The sequence below is a fragment of the Hyaena hyaena genome, unplaced genomic scaffold (assembly GCF_003009895.1).
Source record: "Hyaena hyaena isolate Hyena2069 unplaced genomic scaffold, ASM300989v1 scaffold_440, whole genome shotgun sequence".
Classification (NCBI taxonomy): domain Eukaryota; kingdom Metazoa; phylum Chordata; class Mammalia; order Carnivora; family Hyaenidae; genus Hyaena; species Hyaena hyaena.
Genome location: NW_024081072.1, coordinates 237,386 through 252,952, shown reverse-complemented (window position 1 = coordinate 252,952; position 15,567 = coordinate 237,386). Strand labels below are relative to the sequence as shown.

Sequence of the window (15,567 nt, the reverse complement as noted above, 5' to 3'; positions counted from 1 at the left end):
AGGTTCTACCTACCAAGCTGCAGGAAAAGAAGGAATTGGGCTGAGCCTGAGGGGCTAACTAGAGCAAGGCTTGAATTGGCAGGATTCTCTCTCTTGCCCCCTGCCCCTCATTGCTGCTTTTCCTTGTAAGCCAGCTTTATTCTCAGTCATTGCAGAATTCCTTTAAATAGGAGGATATATAGTTCCCTGCAGGTTTTATGTTCTTAGCCAGTAGACAGTTAAACATAATGGTCTTTCTGGGCCATGTTCAAAAAGTTCACTGGGGGACTGATGGGTGTGGCATGACTTAGTAGCTCTTTCAGGGACCAGCTGACTGTGTAGAGGGTAGAATACTATGACAGGTTCATGTCAATCAGGTACCAATCTCTAGACTACTCAACTGATTACTCTCACTAACCATGTGGGTGGCTAGATCTTAGAAAAGGAATGCGAGGCAAACAGCCACGTAGAGTCTCCTACCCTAGGACAGTGGGATTCCATGGCTTTCATCACGTGCTGTGTAAGCCCCCAGAGCCCTTGTTGACAGTTCATGGCAAAACCAGTTTTCCATAAATAACTGTCCCATAGCCACCATTGCAACCTATACTGCTAGTCTTGTGTAAGCACAAGCATTTCCTTAGATGATACGTGCTTTGTGCAGAAGGAATAAAATAATAGAAATTAAAAGAATAGAATAAGAAGAATTTCCCGGACATGTATCCCCCTAAATAAGTACTCTGTATATTAAATAATATTATAAAATCAGTATTTTTAAAGTTCCTACTTTGAAATGACTTTTAACTTCTCACTATCATTAGAACGATGATCTTGGGCCTGTGGTGGACTTGGAGGTTGTGTAAAAGTTTGTCTTAGTCTAGTAAGTAATGGTTTTATTCTTACTTTCTTTTTCAGCGAGGAGGTAGATTTTGAACTACCATGCACTGAAAATGAGTATGTATCAACTTCAGAACCTGATATTGGTGGACAACCTAAAGTGGTATTTAAAGAAAAAACAGTTACTTCTCTTGGAATCGTGGCAGATGGAGTGGCCCCAGTCTTTAAAAAGAGAAGAATTGAAAATGGAAAATCTAGAAATTTAAGGCAACGAGGGGATGATCAATAATTGTAAAAGAAGCTTTTTGTACCTGCTTTTCAGACCACATGGAGACTGTACATCTTGAAGCTCCTCTGCGTTTGTTTAAATGCTACAAATAAAATAGTTTTTTTACGTGAAACTTACTTTTGCTCCTAAAATGGAAGCCTACCACCACATTTCATTGTAATACAGTGTATTATGTTGAGCGTCCAGAAATGCTAATTATGTCATAAGATGCTATGTATCTGCTATTTAAAACATGGAAAAACAAGACCTTTATTCCATTCTTACTCATAAGCACATTCTTATCCTGCACTGAAAGTGCATTACTTTTGTACACTGATACTAGCTTATCCAAGAAATAAGAATCAGACCACATGACAGATTACAGGCCCATGTGTTTCAGTTCTGAGGATCCTGTCAAAGGCTTACCATACTCAGTTTAAGGTTAAGGGCCAAGAACCAGGACTGCAACTCAGGTACTTTAAAAGTAGTGCTTAATATGGAATGAAGTTTGGACCAAAGGTGTATTTTCCCAGTTTGGTTCAAAGCAACAAGCATTGCTTGAACATTATTACTTACTTTGAGCTAAGCATTATGCTAGAAGCTGAGGATATAAAGATGAATAAGACATATCCTTGTTCTTCATGATTTCACATACTAGCATAATCCTTCTCTCAGTCATGCACTCTGTTTAACAGCCTTATATGTACTGGAAAGTAATTTTTTCAGGATTATTTAAAGCTATATAAAGGCTTGAACAAAAGTAGTATGATCTCTGGCATCAGTAAAAATTTTTAGTATTCCCTTAGACAAACTGGAAATATCTTTTCAGGTTAAATTTCTTAAAAAGTAGTAGAATTTTCTTATTTTATCCATTTGAAGTTGGTTTCTTCCCTTTATTACTCCAAATTTTTAAAATTATATTTTTTATAAATTGTACAGTATTTAATGTTTGATAGTAAATATTTGTCTTTTTAAGTTTACTAGTGTACATGTAAGAAAATGATAGCTTATTAAAAACTTTATGAACAAGTAAATTAATATTGGATTGGATTTTTTTTTCCTTCTAATACTGACCAGAGTTAACATAGCATTGGTGAAACAGTATTTGGAGAATTGTCTATATTTGCTCAGTCTACTTATTTAGGTATCTCATGAATATATAGCAGTATGAAGAAATATTTTAGATTCTCAATAGTGTATGTGTCATCTACCTAAGCAGTGCATTTTGGTGCTTGACTGTCCTCGACTAGAGAAAGTAATAAGACCATTAAAAAATGCTTTATTTTACCCCCGCTTAGCTCATACAAAATATGCAAAAAACATACCTTATCATCAGGAGCTTGGGAAGATGGTGGAGTAAGAGGACCCCAAGCTCACCCTGTCCCACATTTACAACTAGATATTGTCCAATCCAAGTCAATAAACCAGAGAATGATCTGAAGACTGGCAGAATAAACTCCACAACTAAGTAAGTACATAGGTGGAGCTGCATCTGAAAGGTTAGGAAGGTCAGATAGGCAGAGAGAGGCTGCCCACAGAAGGGAGGGACTGTGCATGCAGAGAAGAGAGCAGAGAGCCAGGCCCTTGCACCAGGGAGCTCACATGAGGAAGACTAATTCAGGGAGGCTGAATTCTGGTTTGTAAAACCAATGGGACTCGGATCCTGGAGCTTTAGGAGTCAGCCGACTTTGCACAAGGCAAGTGATAGCTGTGTCTCTGCTCTTAAAGAGCAGCCAGCTTGGAGAGGCAACATGGAAACAGGAGCTTACACAACGCCAGGGACAAATAGATTTGTTCCTACTGAGTAAGGGGCATGTTAAGGGACTTGGAAAATGAGGGCGCTGGCAGGTGCCATTTTCCTCCTTCACCCCAGCATAAACACAGAGCCACCTGCAGAAGTTGGTGCTGCACAGACACTTGCTACCTAATGTACTACCAATATACTATACCCACAAGTTTTCCAGAGCACTTCCCCCTCCAAGTCTGGTGGCCTCGTCCCTGAAGTCAGTGCAAATTTTGCTAAAGCCATGCTTACACCCTGCCTAGCCACCAGGTATACAGCTGCCACTGCAAATCACCCAGCGCTACCTCGTGCCAAACCTTGAACCCCCACCACTTAGCCCCAGTGCACAAGTCCCCAGCTGCCACAGCATTTTGGGAAATCCAGTATAGGACTAGGGTCCCAACACAAATTTTGCTAACACTGCTTCCCCACTAACACTACAGAGAACAATCATAGCCCACAATATGCAGAGAGTCCGTGCAGATGACTACACTGAAAGGAAGAGCGACAACAGCCGGACATCAACACACATAGGATACTCCCCTGCAGTGCCAGGTTCTGGTGAACAGGGAATACTGAACTGCAGAGTGCCCCAGGACCTCCTCTTCATAAATCACTACTTTTAAGAGCAGAAGACCTACCTGACTTAACACAGAAAAGTAGACAAAATGAGAGAAATTTTTCCCAACTCAAAGAACAAGACAAGTCCATGGCTAGAGATGTAAGCCAAACAGATCTATCATGTCAGAGAGTTTAAAGCAATGACCACAGGATACTCACTGGACTTGAGAAAACTGGACATGAGACAACAGAGATAAGGAATAACATAGAGATAAAGGGTTATAAATGAAATGAAAAACATGCATGACAGAATGAATAATGGGATGGAAGAAGCAGAGGAACAAATTAGTGACCTAGAAGAGTAATGGAACATAATCAAGTTGAACAAAAGAGAGTAAAAACAATTACACAACACAAGAACAGACAGGGAATTCACTTCTCCAAATGTAATGACATTCATATTATAGGACTCCCATAAGAAGAGAGAAAAACGGGGCATAAAATTGATTTGAAGAAATAGCTGAAAGGTACCCTAATCTAGAGAAGGAAACCGATAACCAGGAACAGGAGACACAGAGATTTCCCATCAAAATCTACAAAAGCAGACCCACACCAAGATACATTATAACTGAAAAAATATAGTAATAAAGAAATCTTAAAAGCAAGACAGGGAAGCCTGGGTGGCTCAGTTCATTGAGCATCCAACTATTGGTTTTGGCTCAGGTCATGACCTCATGGTTCGTGAGTTCAAGCCCTGTGTCAGGCTCTGCACTGAAAGCTTGGGATTCATCTCTCTCTGTCTCTGTCTCTGTCTCTCTCTCTCTCTCTCAATAAATAAAGTAAACAAACAAAGCAGCAAGACAAAAAGTGGCATGACATATTCAAGGTGCTGAATAGGAAAAATCTTCAGTCAAGAATACTTTTCCAGCAAGCTTATCATTCAGAATAGAAGGAGAGATTAAGAGTTTCCCAGACAAAACCTAAAGGAGTTCATGACCACTAAATCAACCCTGAAAGAAATATTAAATGGGACTCTTTGAGTAGAAAGGAGGACCTGGCAGTCTCAATCAGTAGAGCATGTGACTTTGATCTTGGTGTCATGAGTTTGAGCCCCACAGTAGGTGCAGGGATTACATAAATAAATAACTTTTAAAAAATAAAAAATATAGCCTTTCACAAAGATGGCACCAAAGGCAAAAAAGGAAGCCCCTGCCCCTCCCAAAGCTGAAGCCAAAGCAAAGGCCTTGTAGGCCAGAAAAGCAGTGCTGAGAGGCATCCAGTCATAAAAAAAAAAAAACAAAAAAGAAGATCCACATGTCACCTACATTCCGACGGCCCGACACCGCGTCTCCAAAGGCAGCTCAAATGTCCTCGAAAGAGTGCCCCAGGAGAAACAAGCTTGACCACTATGCCATCATCAATTTCCCGCTGACGAACGAGTCAGCCATGAAGAAAATAGATGACAACAACACTCTTGTGTTCATTGTGGATGTCAAGGCCAACAAGCACCAGATCAAACAGGCTGTGAAGAAGATCTATGACACTGATGTGGCCAAGGTCAACACGCTGATCAAGCCTGATGGAGAAAAGAAAGCATATGTTTGACTGGCTCCTGACTATGATGCTTTGGAAGTTGCCAACAAAATTGGGATCATCTAAACTGAGTCCAGCTGGCTAAATCTAAATATAATTTTTGTCACCATAAAAAAATTTTTTTTAAATACAAAATTAAAAAAATACAAAATACAAATACAAATTGGTATATAAAAATAAAAAACAAAAAAGGGGGAGACCAAAAGTGACAGTAAAAAGGTAGGAAACACAAAAGCAATAAAAATGAATATTTCTCTACAAAATCAGTCAAGGAACTCCCCCAAAAAAGGATACAATAATATATACCTAAAACATGCAGAGGAGAGAAGAATGAGTTCAAACTTAAATGATCATCAACTTAATATAGACTGCTAGTGCAGAAGAGATTATATACAAACCTAATGGTAACCGTATATCAAAAACTAATAAACATGTAAGGAATAAAGAAATCCAAATAAATCTCTAAAGAAAATCAGCAAAGCATGAAAGAGAATGACAAGAAAGGATCAGAAAAAAATCTTCAGAAACAACCACAAAACAAGTAACAAAATGGCAATGAATACATATCTGTCAATATTAATTTTCAAAATGTTTTCATTAGGAGGAGGAGGGACAGAGAGAAAAAGAATACCAAGCAGGCCCCACATCCAGCATGGAGCCCAAAGCAGGGCTTCGTCTCACAACCATGAGATCATGACCCGAGCCAAGCCACCCAGGCACCACTATAATTACTTTGAACGTAAATGGACTAAATGCTCCCATCAACAGACATAAGGTGACAGAATGAATGAAAAAGAAAAGTAAGACCCATCTATGTGCTGCCTTATTTGAGACCTAAAGGCACCTACAGATTGAAAGTGAGGGATGGAAAAATATCTATCATGCAAATGGGTGTGAAAAGAAAGCTGGAGTAGCAATACTCTATCAGACAAGAGAGACTTTAAAACAAAGACTGTAACAAGAGACAAACAAGGAATTATTACTATTTTATATAGTAATAAAGGGGACAATCCAACAAGAAGATATAACAATTTTATTTTATTTTATTATTTATTTATTTATTTCTAGGAGAGAGAGAGAGACAGCGTGAGCAGGGGAGGGTCAGAGAGAGAGGGAGTCAGACTCTGAAACAGGCTCCAGGCTCTGAGCTGGCAGTCAGCACAGAGCCCGACGCGGGGCTCGAACCCACGAGCCGTGAGATCATGGCCTAAGCGAAAGTCGGACGCTTAACCGACTAAGCCACCCAGGCGCCCCGAAGATATAACAATTTTAAATATTTAGGCACCCATCATAGGAACACCCTAAAACAGTTAATAACAAACATAAAGGAACTAATCGATAGAAATACAATAATTATAAAGGATATTAGCTCCCCACTTACATCAATGAACAGATCATCTAAACAGAAAATCAACAAGGAAACAATACCTTTGAATGACACACTGGAACAGATGGATTTAACAGATATATTCAGTATATTCCATCCGAAAACAGCAGAATACCCATTCTTTTCAGGTGCACATAGAACATTCTCCAGAATAAATAACATATTAGGCCACAAAACAAGTCTCACAAATTGAAAAAGATGAAAGTCATACCATGCATCTTTTCTGAACATAATGCTATGAAACTAACAACCAACCACAAGAAAAAATCTGGAATGAACACAAATACATGGAGTTTAAATAACATGCTGCTAAACGATGAATGGATCAACCAGGAAATAAAAGAAGAAATTGAAAATACATGGAAACAGATAAAGATGAAAGTACAATGAACCAAAACCTCTGGGATGCAATAAAAGTGGTTCTAAGAGGGAAGTTTATAGCAATACAGGTCTAATTTAAGTAGCAAGAACAATCTCATAGAAACAACCTATCCTTACACCTAAAAGAGTTAAAAAAAAAAAAAACCGATAGAGCCTAAAATAAGCAGAAAGATGAAAATAATAAAGATTAGAGCAGAAATAAATGATATAGAAACTAAAAAAAAAAAACCCAAAAAACAAACAAACAAACAAAAGACGTAGAACGGGGGCACCTGGGTGGCTCAGTTGGTTAGGCATTCCACTTCTGCTCAGGCCATGATCTCATGGTTCATGGGTTTGAGTTCACATCAGGCTCTGTGTGCTGATGGCTCAGAGTATAGAGCCTGCTTCAGATTTCGTGCCCTCTCTGGCCCTCCCTGTTCATGTTCTGTTTCTCTCTCTCTCAAAAATAAATAATAATGAGAATTTTAAAAATTTAAAAAAACAATGGAACAGATCAGTGAAACGAGGAGTTAGTTATTTGAAATAAATTAACAAAATTGATAAACCTCTAGACAGACTTCTCAAGAAAAAAAGAGAAAGGACTCAAATAAAATCACAAATGAGGGGCGACTAGGTGGCTCAGTCAGTTGAGCGTTCAACTTCAGCTCAGGTCATGATCTCACAGTCTGAGTTAGAGCCCTAGTCAGGCTCTGTGCTGACAGCTCGGAGCCTGGAGCCTGCTTCAGATTCTGTGTCTCCCTCTCTCTCTCTTCCCCTTCCCGCCCCCACATGCTCTGCCTCTCTCTGTCTCTGAAAAACTAATAAACCTTAAAAAAAATTGTTTTAATCACAAATGAGAGAGGAGAAATAACAACCAACACCAACAGAAATACAAATAATCATATTATGATAAACTATATGCCAACAAACTGGACAACTTAGAAGAAATGAATATAGTCCTAGACACATATAAACTACCAACTGGAACAGGAAGAAAGAGAAAATATGAACAGACAGATAAGCAATAAAGATATTGAACCAGTAATCAAAACAACTCTTAACAAAAGTCTAGGACTAGATGCTTTACTGGCAAATTCTGTCAAATATTTAAAAAAGAGTTAATACTTATTCTTTTCAAGCTATTCCAAAAATTAGAAAAGGAAAACTTCCAAATTCATTCTATGATGCCATTACCCTGATAACCAAAACTGGGTAAAGATATCGCTAAAAGAGAGAACTACAGGCCAATATCTCTGACGAATATAGATGCAAAAATTCTCAGTCAAACACTACTAAAGTGAATTCAATAACACATTTAAAAACCATCCCACCATCAAGTGGGGTTTATTCTGGGGTTCTGAGGGCGGTTCCATATTCACAAATCAACATGATACATCATATCGATAAAAGAGTGAAAATCATACGATCATTTCAATAAGTGAAGAAAAAGCATTTGACAAAGTACAACATTCATTCATGATAAAAATCCTCAACAAATGCGGCGCCTGGGTGGCTTAGTCGGTTGAGCGTCCGACTTTCGCTTGGGTCATGATCTCGCGGTTCGTGGGTTCGGGCCCCGCGTCGGGCTCTGTGCTGANGTATGCTGGAAGGTGGGACACATAACTCTTTGGATTTTAAAGGATCTCCTGTAAGCAAATTTTATTGACCTCATGACTTCAGCAGGACCCAGTCCAGATCAAATCAGAACTAGCCAGATCCTGGACCCAGTTCAGTTTTTAAATTAGACCCAGTTCGGGGCGCCTGGGTGGCTTAGTCGGTTAAGCGTCCGACTTTCGCTTAGGTCATGATCTCACGGTTCGTGGGTTTGAGCTCCGCGTCGGGCTCTGTGCTGACTGCCAGCTCAGAGCCTGGAGCCTGTTTCAGTCTGTGACTCCCTCTCTCTCTGACCCTCCCCTGCTCACGCTGTCTCTCTCTCTCTCTCTCTCCTAGAAATCAATAAAACATTTAAAAAAAAATCCTCAACAAACAAGGTTTAGAGGGAACATACTTCAACATAATAAAGGCCACATATTAAAAACCCCAGCAAAATCAAACTCAATGGGGGAAAACCTGAGAGCTTTTCCCCTAAGGTCAGGAACAAGACAAGGATGTCTACTCTCACCACTTTTATTCAAAACAGTACTGGAAGTCCTAGCCACAGCAGTCAGAGAAGAAAGAGGCATCCACATGGGCAAGGAAGAAGTAAAACTTTTATCATTTGCAGATGACATGGCGCTGTATACAGGAAACCCAAAGACTCCACCAAAAAAATCCTATACTGATAAATGAATTCAGTAAAGTCCCTGGATAAAAAAAAAATCAAGGTACAGAAAGCTGTTGCATTTCTATATACCAAAAATGAAGCAGCAGAAAGTAATATTAAGAAGACAATCTCATTTACAATTGCATCAAAAATAAGAAACATAGGAATAAATCTAACCTAACCAAAGAGATGAAGAACCTGTACTCAGAAAACTATAAAAGATCGATGAAAGAAATTGAAGATGACACAATACATCTTTATGCTCATGGATTGGAAGAACAAATATTGTTAAAATGTTATACTACCCAACACAATCTACACATTTATTGCAATCCTTATCAAATAACCAACAGTATTTTTCACAAAACTAGAACAAACAATCCCAAAATTTGTGTGGAACCACAAAAGACCCTGAATAGCCAAAGCAATCTTAAAAAAGCAAAGCAAAGCAAAACTGGAGGTATCACAATATTGGACTCCAAGTTATATTACAAAGCTGTAGCAATCCAAACATTATGGTACTGGCAAAATAGACACATAGATAGAACAGAATAGAAAACCCAAAAATAAACCCACAATTATTATATGGTCAATCTTCAACAAAGCAGGAAAGAATATATAATGGGGAAAAGTCTCTTCAGCAAATGGTGTTGGGAAAACTGGTCAGCTACATGCAAAGAAAGAAACGTGGCCGCTTATTTTTTTTTTTTTTTTTTACAAAAAAAAAATTCGAATGGATTAAAGACCTAAATGTGAGATCTGAAATTATAAAAATAAATTCAAAATGGATTAAAGACTTAAGTGTGAGACCTGAAGCCATAAAAATCCTAGAAGAGAGCACAGCCAGTAACTTCTCTGACATGGACTGTAGCAACTTCTTTCGAGATATGTGTCCTGAGGCAAAGGAAACAAAAGCAAAAATAAACTATTGGCATTACATCAAAACAAAAAGTTTCTGCACAGCAAAGGAAACAATCAACAAAACTACAAAGCAACCTATGGAATGGGAGAAGATATTTGCAAATGACATAACCAATAAAGCCCTAGTATCCAAAATATATAAAGAACTTATAAAACTCAACACCCAAAACACAACTAATCCAATCCCATTTTAAAAATGGGCAAAAGATATGGATAGACACTTCTCCAAAAAAGACATAATACAGATGGCCAACAGACACATAAAAAGATGCTCATTATCCCTGATCATCAGGAAAATACGAATCAAAATGAGGATATCATTTCCCATGTGTCAGAATGGCTAAAATAAAAAACACAAGAAACAACAGGTCGTTGGTGACAATGTGAAGAAAGAGGAACCTTGTGCACTGTTGGTGGGATTGCAAACTGGCGCAGCCACTGGGAAAACAGTATGGAGATTCTTCAAAAAGTTAAAAATAGTGGATGGAGTGCTTGGCTGGCTCAGGTAGAACATGAACCTCTTGATCTCAAGGTCTTGGATTCAAGTGCCACATTGGGCATAGAGCTTACTTAAAAAATGTAAAATAAAAATAGAATGATCTTATGATCCAGCAACGGTGCCACTGGGTATTTGCCTCCAAAATGCAAGAACATTAATTCAAACAGGTACACGCACCCTTGTGTTTATTGCAGTATTATTTACAATAGCCAAGTTGTGGCAGCAACCCAAGTGTCCATCAATTGATGAATGGATAAAGAAGATGTGGTGTGTGTATTATTATTCATTCATAATATTATTCAGCTGTATTATTATAGGTTATTATTCAGTCATAAAAAAGAATGAAATCTTGCCATTTGCAGGGGCATGGATGGAGCTAGAGAGTACTATGCTAAGTAGTACTTAGTCAGAGAAAGACAAATACCACATGATTTCATTCATATGTGGAATTTAAGAAACAAAAGGAAAGGGAAGCAAAGGGGGAAAATGAGAAAAACAAATAAAGTGAACTTTTTTTTAAAATTAAGTTTATTCATTTATTTTTAGAGAGAGACCACAAGTGGGAGAAGGGCAGAGAGAGAGAGAATCCCACACTGCCAGCACAGAGCCTGATGCAGGACATGAGCCCATGAACCGCAAGATCATGACCTGAGCCAAAATCAAGAGTCACTCAACTGACTGAGCCACCCAGGCATCCCAAGAAAAGCACTCAATTATAAAGAACAAACTAATGGTTACCAGAGGGAAGGGGTGGGGGAGGGGAGTGTTAAATAAGTGACGAGAATTAAGAAGTGCACTTGTCCAGATGAGCACAGGTGATGTATGGAAGGGTTCAATCACTATATTGTACACCTGAAACTAATATTGTACACCTGAAACTGTATGTTAACAGTACTAGAATTAAAATTAAAACTTAAAAAAATAAATATAAAACCACACTTCATCATATAGTGTTTTTCCCTGATGCACTCTTTAAGTTATTTCCTTTACCTTTGGAATAAGAAGTATTCTCCAGGTGCCTGGCTGGCTTAGTAGTCAGTAGAACATATGACTCTTAATCTTGAGGTCATGAGTTCAAACCCCATGTTAGTGTAAAAAAGAAAATAAAAAAGACAGTATTCTCAGAAGTTTGGAAGTAAATCTCCTTAAACTGAACTAGTTTTAAGAATTGCTCAAGTGGAGGGGCGTCTGGGTGGCTCTGTTGGTTAAGCGTCCGACATTGGCTCAGGTCATGATCTCATGGTTTGTGGGTTCAGGCCCTGCGTTGGGCTCTATGCTGACTGCCAGCTCAGAGCCTGGAGCCTGTTTCAGATTCTGTGTCTCCCTTTCACTCTGACCCTCCCCTGCTAACGTTCTCTTTTCTCTCTCTCAGAAATAAATAAAACATTTAAAAAAATTTTTTTAAAAATTGCTCAAGGAGGGGGAATGGGCTAAATGGGTAAGGAGCATTAAAGAATCTACTCCTGAAATCATTGTTGCACCATATGCTAACTTGGATGTAAATTTAAAAATAAATTATTAATAAAAAATAAGTAATTTCAATAAAATAAAAATAAAATTTCAAAGAAATGCATAAGGTATGCTCTTGTTCAGCTAATTTGCTAACAAAAACATTCAGCTAAATTAAAAAAATAAAATTCAAATAAAACATTACAAAAACAAAAAAATGCTCAGAAAATACTCTTATCAAAAATTTTAGTGAATAAAATCAGTAAAAACAGTACTTATCTATTTGCTTTGAAAGATTAGAAGGGTGCTCAGTTGGTTAAACGTCTGACTCTTGATCCTGGCTCATGTCATGATCTCAGTTTGTGAGTTTGAGTCCCATGTAGGGCTGCGCGCTGATAGTGTGGAGTCTGCTTGAGATTCTCTCTCTCCCTCTCCCTTTACCCCTCTTCCACTTGTGTGTGCATATACTTTCTTTCTCTCAAAATAAATAAATAAACATAAAAAAAAATTTTTTAAAAAGAAAGATCAGAGAACACACCAGCTTTAAATTACCTGGATTTTTAAAGAAGTAAATATTTGGTATCATCATTTCTACCATTACCGATTATTTCATTAAAAAAATTTTTTTAATGTTTTATTTATTTCTGAGAGAGAGAGACAGCATGAACAGGGGAGGGTCAGAGAGAGAGGGAGACACAGAATCTGAAACAGGCTCCAGGCTCTGAGCTGTCAGCACAGAGCCTGACGTGGGGCTCAAACCCACGAACCGTGAGATCATGACCTGAGCCGAAGTCGACATTTAACCAACTGAGACACTAAGGCACCCCTCATATTTTTAATATATGTGTACATAGATCATAAATAATATATTTTATTATGAATATAAAACCCCAAATAATAAAGAAGTAAAAAAAAATCATAATAATCTCTCACACTTCCCTGATGATCACTGTGGGCTTTTTTTCTGAAACATGTTAATACCGTGGGTGCAGTGGGTAACCTCTATGACATTCGGCTCCAGAAGTCCATTCTGGATGAATCTTACACATTGCTAGTTAAAATATATGCATTAATTTTTTTTCTGTATTTTATGGATGTTTTGAGGTCTTAAAAGCTTGCTGGCCCGTCCTTTCTTGGAGATAGCAAAGGGCTTGCCCTGGAACACATCTTTCACATACAAGTTAATGAATCCCAAATCTACCCTCCAACCACCTCCTTATCTAAGTCTCACAAGCCAAACCAATATTCTCTCTGCCCTAAATCATCCGAGGGCCAGATAGCCCAGCAACTAGAGAGCACTCCGAGAGCCACCACCCCCTGGCATCATTCAAACCCACCAATCCTATTTACTTTGCCAAACCTTGCCTTGGTTCTTCCGAAAACACTTCAATAAAGACTTTGGCCTAGACTTTTCCCTGACTCTTGTCTTCTGACAAAACCTAGTAGTGGCCCTGTGGCCCAATGTGGCATGCGGTGACCTTCTCTGAGACCTGTTAACATAATAAACTTTCTCCTTCCAAGTCCCAGTCTTGTCTCTTCTTGTGGCCACGCCTACTTCACTATGCCATGTCCAACAGGTGCACTGTACAGCACTGTATCAATACAACATTTAGAGAAAAATATAGAAAAATTTACAAGTATGTATCTGTTACACTGACGATTCCATGTTCAGGAACCCTATAGGTATCCTAGAGGTGCTCTCACACATATGGGAAGTGATGCCTCTCTAAAGGCCTGATAGGTGAGGGAAGCCATTAAGATTTCTTAGTTAACATGACTGTATATTAACTTTGTTCAGATTAAAAGCCTGATTTATGGCCCGCCACACGTGCATTGTACATCTGCTTTGTGAGTGAGTAGCCAAAGGAAAACCATTTTGCCCTTGAGATATTGATCAGAGCTCCTACTCTTATTCTTTGATAAAATTCATGATTCATACCAATCTGTTAATTTATCATTTTTGGAGCTTTTACAATATGAAAAAAAAGCACATCACTATGTAAAAACTATTCATTCTCTGGAGCACTTTCTTCCCTGTGAAGAGCGTGTTTCCCAGGCAACTGTCCTACCTTGGGCTCGAATAAAACTCTCTTTCTTACTTTCAGAGATTCTAAAAGGTCTATCCATTTTGCATTGACATTTCTTGGCATCGTTGGCAGGATATCAGAGCGCCTCACCTGAAACAGACAGCTGGGGGTTTCCTCCAACTCTGTGCTTGGTCCCAACATGGGCCCTTCTGTGCCCCCTCCGACTGCTCAGCACCTCACAGGTATGTCAGTGAGCTGATACCTGGTCCTCCTCAATTTGAGTTGAAGGTCCTGACTTTTATTTGAGCTGTTCAGTGTTATCAGGCGTGTTCTCTAGGTGGGAATAACCTACAGGGATTGGAGGTGATGGGTTGCTTGTTTTAATTTGGCATTATACTAATTGATGTTATTTATATAAGACCTGAGTAAATTTTCTGGCTAGAAATACGAGAGACTGGATGATTCAGCTCTGGAGTGACACTTGCTCCTTCAAGCTGAACAGTACTTTCAGGCGACGGAAAGCACAGCGGAAGTGTCTGAGGATATACTCAAGCCCCGTAGTGGTCCCAGGTAATTACTGATTGGCTCGTCCAAGGACACACCCAAGAGAACGGACCATCCAGTGCTCCAAAGCCCCATGAGAGTCTTAGATCCTACTGAGAGAAGCCAAGACCCATCAGAGAATGTATCAGGGCTGTTTGGAAGGGACACTCACAAATTGCACCCTCTCAATCCACCATATGTACCATCCTTAGATTTTGCTCAAACCTGATTCCAAAACTGAAACTAAAATGAACAGGGAGGCAATAGAGCTTTAAAGGCCGAATAGCCCCCAGAAAACCAACAAGCACTCACAGGAGCTCTGGCAGCTATATACACAACACACATGGAGTCTCTATGTGGAAGTGCTTACTTAAGGGGGAATATTTAACCAACAGCCTGAGTCTCAGATGGCCCAAAGAGGGTTCTTTTGACATGTCTGCGTTAGTTTCTCTTGCATGCACAATTAAAGAAAACTGGCTATAAGCCCAAGCAATCAGAAACTAGGAAGCCACTTGGTTCAGTCAGTGAAGCCCCTGGCTTCTGGAAGGAACCAATGCTCACAGAAGCACTCTGGGCTTCATTTGGTTTATTTGTTGCTGCAATTCTTGGCATCTTTGGACAAAACCAGCCATGTTAGATTAGAAAATAGGAAAAGACTAATTAATGGATCCATCAAATATAATGCTATCTTACGATTAGATTTGTTTTAATAAAAGACAGGTATATAGTAGAATGTTATTCAGCCATTAAAATGAATGAAATCTTGCCATTTGTAATAACATGGATGGAAGCAGAGAGTATAATTAACACTAAGAGATTTAAGTCAGTCAGAGAAAGACAGATATCATATGATTTCACTCATCTGTGGAATTTAAGAAAACAAGGAACAAAGTGGGGGAAGGGAGAGAGACAAATCAAGAAACAAACTCTTAACTATAGAGAACAAACTGATGGTCACCAGAGAGGGCAGTAGATGGGATGGGTGAAATAGGTGATAGGGATTAAAGAGTGCCCTTATGATGAGCACGGACTAATGTACGCAATTGTTAAATCACTACCATTGTACACATGAAACTAATAAACGAAAGCTGGCAACA

General features: G+C 38.8%; 1 protein-coding gene and 1 pseudogene across 1 annotated transcript in view; both read left to right on the top strand.

Annotated features, from left to right (window-relative positions):
- WBP4 (WW domain binding protein 4) overlaps positions 1-1,218 on the top strand; it is a 77,031-nt gene extending 75,813 nt beyond the window's left edge. The window contains exon 10 of the mRNA XM_039253157.1: positions 892-1,218. Within this exon, the coding sequence (XP_039109088.1) occupies positions 892-1,102 (211 nt within the window). The 3' untranslated portion in view covers positions 1,103-1,218. The remainder of the gene's footprint in view (positions 1-891) is intronic.
- Positions 1,219-4,606: 3,388 nt separating this feature from the next.
- LOC120245925 lies at positions 4,607-5,135 on the top strand (annotated as a pseudogene).
- Positions 5,136-15,567: the final 10,432 nt, after the last annotated feature.